The sequence below is a fragment of the Sinocyclocheilus anshuiensis genome, unplaced genomic scaffold, assembly GCF_001515605.1.
Source record: "Sinocyclocheilus anshuiensis isolate Anshui unplaced genomic scaffold, SAMN03320099.WGS_v1.1 scaffold2085, whole genome shotgun sequence".
In the NCBI taxonomy this organism is placed as follows: domain Eukaryota; kingdom Metazoa; phylum Chordata; class Actinopteri; order Cypriniformes; family Cyprinidae; genus Sinocyclocheilus; species Sinocyclocheilus anshuiensis.
Genome location: NW_015554052.1, coordinates 624,012 through 633,176, shown reverse-complemented (window position 1 = coordinate 633,176; position 9,165 = coordinate 624,012). Strand labels below are relative to the sequence as shown.

The 9,165-nt window shown below is 36.0% G+C and overlaps 1 protein-coding gene across 1 annotated transcript in view; it reads right to left on the bottom strand.

Moving 5' to 3' along the window:
• LOC107668476 (potassium/sodium hyperpolarization-activated cyclic nucleotide-gated channel 1-like) overlaps positions 1-9,165 on the bottom strand; it is a 97,252-nt gene that overhangs the window by 46,972 nt on the left and 41,115 nt on the right. Inside the window, exon 4 of the mRNA XM_016460347.1 lies at positions 5,294-5,512. Coding sequence (XP_016315833.1) covers positions 5,294-5,512 — 219 coding nt within the window. The remainder of the gene's footprint in view (positions 1-5,293; positions 5,513-9,165) is intronic.

The window sequence follows — 9,165 nt, the reverse complement described above, 5'->3', positions numbered from 1 at the left end:
TAGGCTTACAGTGCTTTTGACCGTCTTTTGGTGAAAAAAACGTGACAAAAGTGTAAGCGCGGAAAAATGGAAGTCAGAAGCATGCAGATCATATTTATTTTGCGTTAGCATGAAGCTGCAGTTTCACAATACATTAATTACACTTACGAGTAACAGTAAAATGCTGCAAATAATTTTTTCTTGCGCTTGAAACACGATTTACACCTTTACAAAGCTTCTCTTGCGCATGCAAATTTAATTTACGCTTACAGTCTTATGTACACTTCCACAACTCTTACCCTGCGTATGCAAATCTTTTTGACGTCATTCTACCTTCATAGAAGTCTCTTCTGCTCACCAAGTCTGCATTTATTTGATCAAAAATACAGAAAAATGTGAAATATTATTATAATGTAAAATATCTGTTTTCTATGTGAATATCTGTTAAACTTTAATTTATTTCTGTGATGCGCAGCTGTATTTTCAGCATCATTACGCCAGTCTTCAGTGTCACATGATCTTCAGAAATCATTCTAATATGCTGATTTGCTGCTCGAGAAACATTTCTGATTATTATCAATGTTGAAAACAGTTCTGCTGCCCAATATATTTGTGGAAACTGTGATACATTTTATTTTTCAGGATTCACAGATGAATAGAAAGTTCAGAAGAGCAGCATCTATTTGAAATAGAAATCTTTAGTAACATTATAAATGTCTTTACTGTCACTTTTGATCAATTTAAAGCAGCCTTGATGAATAAAAGTATTAATTTCTTTCATAAAATGAATTTCAATGAAGTCAGTGTCATTTGAAAGCAAATGCAACTTATGCTGATTATAGATGTATAGATTAGTAAATAAGTGTTTATTTCTTACTTAAAGAAACTGGGTTAAGATAAAAAAATATATTTTTTTTTAAAATCAAAAATCAATGACTTTTTTTACTCCACTGCAAGATATTTTTCTTGTTTAAAGACAAAAATACTGAGTAAGAAAATCACTTATTTTTTGCATACTGCATACTTAGTATCTGAGTTCTAGTATTTTCTCTCACGATTTCAGTGTTGTATTTTAACACATTTATGTTCAGTATCAATACCTTTAATTTATGTACTTGTATAATTCATGGCTGCAAACTGATTAAATGCCAGTCACCTATATTGATCAAATTATTAATGACAAATGATCAATTTCTTTAATCTTTAACAGCACTAGCGCATCCCCTCGAACCCTCGGGCTATTCCTCACCACATCATCCCATGTAGCATAAATGTAAAACAAAGACATACTGGAGAGGCCATTAGATTAAAGTGTTCACAGATCTCTGTCTGTCCTCTGTGATTTAACATCATCTTCAAATCAAGAAATCTCACAATCTCCCTAAACGGTCTGAATAAGCCGCGCCGCGCCGCTCCTACAGTAAATACATAAGCTGCAGGCATTAAAGATTCACAATGAAGTATCAGACAAACCGAACCAGTCATAAGCCAAATGCTCAATTCCCACCGCATGCTCAGACTCATCTAAGAACAGGATCGGGAGAGAGATTTTAAAGATGACATCTGTTTAACGTCTCTGACTGAACCGAGATAAAATATAGTGCAAACTGAGACTTTTACTGAAGTGTCCTGCTTCTCAGATGTTTCTCCTGAGAAAAAGACTCCATGTGCGTCTCCTCAGGAGTTTCAGATTGAGATCACAACAATGGACTTCAAATGCATGATTTTAAAATAAATACAGCATGTTATGGTCTCAAAATCACCAGTCACCTCTTCAGTATTACAGTATTTCTCATCATTCGCTCGTCTCTCTGTGTCTCCTATTTTTACCCTATATGACACAAAAACAATTTCGTGAAAAAGTCAAGAGGTTGATGTAATTCTCGCAGCTTTCTCTCTCTAAGAGAATCCCAGCTCCCTCTTTATGTGCTTTTAGTCTGCTTTTACTATTACTATTGCACATATTTCTTTAATGCACTCATTTTTTTTCTGCCTGATCATAAAACAGGTGAAAAAATCCCACAGACACACATTGAAGGAGGGACCCAAACCACATCAACAGACCAGAAGATCAAAGAAACACAAGGATGCAAGGATTCCTGAACACCAGACAGGAAGAAAACACCTAGCAACCATCCACAACACCCTAGCAACCACTTAGCAACCCACTAACAACCACTCAGAACACTGCATCAACTGCACAGTAATTCCCTCACAACAACTCACAACATGGTAAGATAAAAACCACCACAAACACCATAGCTTGGGCCTTAAGAAATCTCTTTTATTTTTCCTAAATTTCATTTATTTATTTTTTCAAAATTCTGTGCTTTCCATTTTCGTTTTAATGGTTTAATTAAATTGTAATAATCATCAAAAGTATGTCTAATTCATTTAATGAATCAAACTTAAAATATGAAATATGAAAATATAATAATTTATCAAAATTGCAACAATAATAGTTCCCATGAAATATGTTTTTTTTCCTCAGAAATTCTTATTTTCAAAAACTGGTAATGAATTTAATGCATACATTTTTTATGCATTCATTTTTATTAAATTTAAATTAATTTAAATTTAATTTTTTATTTCAATTTAAATTATATTTAATTTGATTACATTTATAAAATTGTATTACATTTAATAAATCTTTAAAAATATATTTAAGTGAAATTTGAACCTTTTTTTTGCAAACAAAGTGCTGCACAACAGAGGATTACTGTTTGGGGATTAATGGACGAAAGATTGTGTGAAATTGTAAAATAAATAAATATTGTAAAATCCTGTTTTATAATTAATACTTTGACAAGTGCATTCTGCTGTCCAATTGTAATATATTTCTGTCATAATTTCTTCAAGTTAAACTGAACTTTTATTTTGGCGATTGTTTTTATCGAAAGAAATGGTGAAATGTGAAACTGTGGCGCTCATTCACACAGAAACAAGCAAAACATGCAGACATCGTATAGCGGTCTTTTTGTGCTTTAATATTCACAGATACTAGTCAAGATTTAATTAAGTGTACAGCACTACTTTTGCTTTATTCATCCAAAATTTGCCAAAATCCGTGACATTTCACATTATCCAGTAAATGGTTTCTGCAATTCCATCCACATTTTCCACATCTCAGAAATCACAGGGCCCTACATAGAGTAGCAACTACACTCAGATCTTAGCAACCACCTAGAAATGCCCTAGTAACCACCCTTAAAAACCTGCAACCACTCCATTTTCTTCTAGTTTCTAGTATTAATGCTGTATCTGTTGTATCTGTGACTCAGACGATCTGGGGCGTCTGTAAGAACCCTGCATCTTCCTTTTGATCTTCTCTTTCCCTCTTTATATCTTCTCCAACTCTTCTCACTTTTTTCCATCCCTCGTCTCTCAACAGATGGTGCACCATGTGGCGATCTGCCCATGTTGAGGTGGGCATCAGGGAAGGGACTGAGGTCTGCCCATGCAGCGGGCATGAGGGACTTGCCTGGCACACCGTACTGCCCGCTGACCACGAGTGAGGTGAGGTCAACCACTCATACAGGACTGGATAGGAAACTACAGACGTGCAACTACAAAAACAACTCCATTTTCTGAAGTCTGGAGCACAAACGCTGCATGATGACGCACATCCTCAAGTTTAATACTTGGGGTTGTTTCAAAAAGCCCTTCTGAATTTAATTTCAATCATCAGAGCTAAAACTCCCTGTGAGTGAATATTAAAATCTGCGCTCTCGAGTCGGTTGTTTATGGGCCATTATAAGTGCATTATTGTGAATTAAAGTAGCCGGCAGGAACTGTGGTAATCATGTTAGTGTGCTTAGATGAGTTTAGAAGTGTCACGCTGTCATCCAGCTGGACTGTGTTTTCTCCACACACTCATATTCTACATAATTGTCTTTCTTCCTTCACAGATTTTCTTGCTTCCAAGCTTCATGAATATCCTGTTTTAACCTCACAGTTTCAAAGTTTGGCTGGTTCATTCCCTGGTTCAGTCTGTAGTTCTTATTCTATATTCTGTTCTTTTTACAATTCACTTTGGTGCTACTACATAGCAACCACCAAGCAAAGACCTGGAAACCACTCTGGACACCCTAGTAACCACCTAGCAACACCCTAGAAACCAGTCACAACACTCTAGCATTGTGGTTATGACTTTTGCATTGGCAAACACCATTAACATTTGTAAAATCTATTTATTTTTACAATTCACTCTGGTGCTAGTAACTAGCAACGCCCTGGAAACCACTCAGAACACCCTAGTAACCACCTAGCAACGCCCTAGAAACCAGTCAAAACACTCTAGCATTGTGGTTATGATATTTACAGGGGCAAATGCCATTTACATTTTTAAAATCTAGTTATTGTTAAAATTCACTTTGGTGCCACTACATAGCAACCACATAGCAACACCCTGGAACCCACTCGCAACACTCTAGTACTGTTACAATTCACTTAATACTGCCATTGCATAGCAAACACCTAGCAACACCCTGGAAACCACCTACAACACCATAGTATCATGGTTGTAACTTTTGCATGGGCAAACACCATTAAAATTTGTAAAATCGAGTTATTTTTTAAAGTTCACTCTGGCACTAGTACCTAGCAACGCCATGAAAACCAGTCACAACACCCTTGCATCATGGTTTTGACTTTTGTTTGAACAAACACCATTAACATTTGTAAAATCTATCTTTTTGTACAATTCACTTTGGCGCTAGTACCTAGCAATGCCCTGGAAACCACTCAGAACACCCTAGTAACCACCTAGCAACGCCCTAGAAACCAGTCACAACTCTCTAGCATTGTGGTTATGACTTTTTAGCATGGGCAAATGCCATTTACATTTTTAAAATCTAGTTATTGTTAAAATTTACTTTGGTGCCACTACATAGCAACCACCTAGCAACACTCTGGAGACCACCCAGAACACTTTAGCAACCACCTAGCAACCCCCTAGCATTATCTTCGTAAATTAATTTTGGTGTCACTATAAAGCAACCACCTAGCAACACCCTGGAAACGCCTAGCAATGCCCTGGAAACCACCCTAGTATTGTGGTTGTGACTTTTGCATGGAAAAACACCATTAACATTATAAAAATATTTATTTATATTTATTTTTGCCTCTTTTTTTTGCCACAACAGAAGAAATGACACATTTCACCCATAATTCACACATCATTCTCATACACAAGAGTCCCTGCAGTCTTGTCACCACGACAGGTGATAAACCCATAATGCAGCACCTCCGCAGGAAGCTTTCCCTGCTGTTTCTGTGATTTCCTCATTATGCTAACCAACTGGACGACACTCACCTTTTCCTGATATTGCCTGCGTGAGGAGTCCAGCGACTGGATCAGCGCCGTGGCGTGCCCGACAAACATGGCGTAGCAGGTCGCACCCACGATCATGCTGAGGATGGTCAGCCACACGTCTGTCATGCCGACAGGTGGATACATGCCATATCCGATACACAGCATGTGACTCATGGCCTTGAAGAGAGCGTAAGAATACTGCTGACCCCACGTGTCGTTCTGAAAAGAGAGAGAGACAGAACGAGAGACCATCACAAACAGTTTATGTCCTCCTGATAGATGAACTATACAATGTTTACATACTGATATACCTTAATATTCATGATATATTCACAATGACTTTGCTGGTGATATAAAAATAAACAACATTATAATATATTGTGATGATTATTCTTTTTTTTTTTTTCAATTCAAGAAAATTCTATTAGACTAATTTCAAAATGTTCCTCGTCTCAGACTCGTGAATAAGGGAGTTTTAATAGTGTCTTTCACAGGGTTATTATTGTTAACTAAAACTGAAATTAAAAACCATAAAACAAAAACATTTGCAACTTGAAATAATTGTTAACTGAAATAAAATAAAACACAAAAAACTTTTTATTTCAGCCAAAGCAGCATTTCTGATATTCATTTAATTTAACTTGATGTACCAAAAAGAACAAAAAAATTCATAAAATCTATAGACACATAAAAAACACACACACACACACACACACACACACACACACACACACACGCACAAAATTACTAAAACTTTAACTAAAATGAAAATGAACAAATATAAAAATAAATACTGATTAAAATATTAATAAATACAATAATAATCTCAATTATACAAATATTACACCTATCTTACAAAAATGACACTGCTAAGTTGATTTCTGTGAATAAGTTTAAATGTTTTAATGAATATATTGAATAATCTGATCCAATTTGTTAATAAAATGTTACAGAAATCTCTGTCCAAATTGTTTTATATTAAAATGTTTTATTAATTAAATTTTATTAACTAAATATTAATAAATACAATAATAATCTCAATTATACAAATATTACACCTATCTTACAAAAATGACACTGCTAAGTTGATTTCTGTGAATAAGTTTAAATGTTTTAATGAATATATTTAATAATCTGATCCAATTTGTTAATAAAATGTTACAGAAATCTCTGTCCAAATTGTTTTATATTAAAATGTTTGATTAATTAAATTTTATTAACTAAATATACATATTGTTATTTATTACTTACAATAGTTACATTCATGCAAATAAATGCAAATAATTAAATATCAATATTCGTTGAGTTTATAAAATGAAAAACAGTGTGCCTTGATTATTTTTAACTAGACCTTTACTATTTCTTGCTTTAAACATTTTGAATGCATAAATAGATCAAATATCATCAAAAGGTTGAAAAATATTAAAAGTATAATCTTTTCAGCTGCACAAACCTACATGTATGTATGAAACAAAAAGTTCAAACGCTTCCAATGACTGCATGAATATGAATCCAGTTTGACTCCTGAGAGTTTGTGGTGGGAGAAAACACAGTGACATAGAATGAAAATACGAATAAATGAGGCTGAAAAAGAGAAATCCGAGCTGGAGAAAACTGGGTCAGCTATTTAGAAAGATGTGAAATTTCTGCGTATCTCTAAAATAGTGAATAAATTGCCCTTGTCCTGTGGATGTGTGCGCTAGTCCGTGAGGAATCAATATTGGCTCCGTCTGAGGTGACATGTCCAGATTGCTTTCAGACTCATTTCTGTAGGGGCTCAATCCTGAGAGAGCAACAGCTTATTACAGCTCTCCAAAAAGAGGAAAAGTTCATACTGTTTCATAATGACAGCCCTGTTACTGGAATAGCTGGATCTAACAACCTGAATGAACTGCAGGCATCAAAAGTGAATCTGAAAAGATACAGATACAGAAAAGATAGCGTGGCCCTATTTGACTTTAATGCATGCGTATGTATTTAAAATACTGAGAGGAATGCATTAGTGCATTAAAGGAATAGTTCACCCAAAAATGAAAATTTGCTGAAACTGTCCTCACCATCAGACTATCTGAGATTAGGATGAGTTTGTTTCTTCATCAGATTTGGAGAAATGTAGCATTGCATCACTTGCTCTGCAGTGAATGGGTGCCGTCAGAATGAGAGTCCAAACAGCTGATAAAAACATCACAATAATCCACAAGTAATCCACAGCACTCCAGTCCATCAGTTAACATCTGGAGAAGACAAAAGCTGAAACAAATCCAGCATTAAGACGTTTTTAACTAAAATACATTGAGTCCATAATCCATAATAACACTTCCTCCAGTGAAAAAGTGCATCTGCTGTTGTCTCTCACATCAAAATCCAGCCACATAAGTGTTTAGAGCTGTTTAAACGCTGCTTGATCTGTGCAGATTTCTCTCCTGATTCACACCAGAACACTTTTTCACTGGAGGCAGCGTTATTATGGATTATGGACTCGCATTTTAACCGGAAGCAACGGTTTGAAGTTAAAAACATCATAATGCTGGATTTGTTTCAGTTTTTCTCTTCAGAAGACATTAACAGATGGACTGGAGTGCTGTGGATTACTTGTAGATTATTGTGATGTTTTTATCAACTGTTTGGACTCTCATTCTGACGGCACCCATTCACTGCAGAGACACTGATGCAATGCTACATTTCTCCAAATCTGATGAAGAAACTAATCTCGGATGACCTGAGGGTGAGTACATTTTCAAATAATATTCATTTTGGGTGAACTATTCCTTTAACTGATGTTACCAAATACAACTGTAAAATTGTAGAAATGTATTAGTAAATGTTGAAATTAACATTAATAAATGCTGTAGAAGAATTGCTCATTGTTAGTTCATATTAAGAAATGAAAACAAAGGTGCAATTAAGCAAAGTTATTATTTTTGGCTGAATGTTAATTTTATACCCTGGTGAAATGAAAGAATTTAAATACTAAGCAGAGCAAATCTAAGCACGCTTTTTTACGATAGTCTCACAGTTTGCATCGCCCCGCGATGCGTCTGTCGTCTGAGCAGCTCCCTGCTGACTGATAACATGCTTGTTTGAATTTGATCTCTGGCTTTATGTTATTGTAGGACCGGGGCAATCACAGACCACCAATTACTCCTCAGGGAAGCTGGCGAGTCGCCGCAGGCCCCATCGATAAACTACAGCAATACATGGCAGATCCTGAGAGGAGTTTTGCCATTCTCGCTCTCATCGGGCTGATTCAGGGTCACGGATCTCTGGCATTCAGCTAAGGAAACTAAATCTCATGGGTGTCAGGAACAAGACCGTCCTCTCTCTCTGGACGCTGGGGACTCGGTGGCCGCCTGTCCCCTTGACTAAAACAGAAGGAAATTAAAGGGGACCTATTATGCCCCTTTTTACAAGATGTAAAATAAGTCTCAGGTGTCCCCAGAATGTGTCTGTGAAGTTTCAGCTGTTTTTGTGCATGTATCTTTAAATGCAAATGAGCTGCTGTTCCCCGCCCACTTTTCCAGAATAGGGCGGAGCCTTTACAGCTTGTGCCTCAGATACTCTGCCAAAACAAAACATCTGTTTGGGTTTGATTATCATGTTTTTCGCTTTCACGCTACATTGCAGTTCTTCGTCATCATGAAAACGTGTGTATTGCGTGGTCTGCCTAATTGAATTAAAAAATGAGCAACCATAATCAAGTTTAAACTAAGTGTCATGTTAGCAGTTTTGCATTGTATGCAGGAGTGAATATTAAGCATATAAGCAGAAGCATTTAGCATCTGTGTTTATACAGCTGGAACAAAACGCAGTTTAGAGCATGTGTAATCGCTCTGAGGACACGCCGATAGTAACGGACATGAAACAGGTTAAAT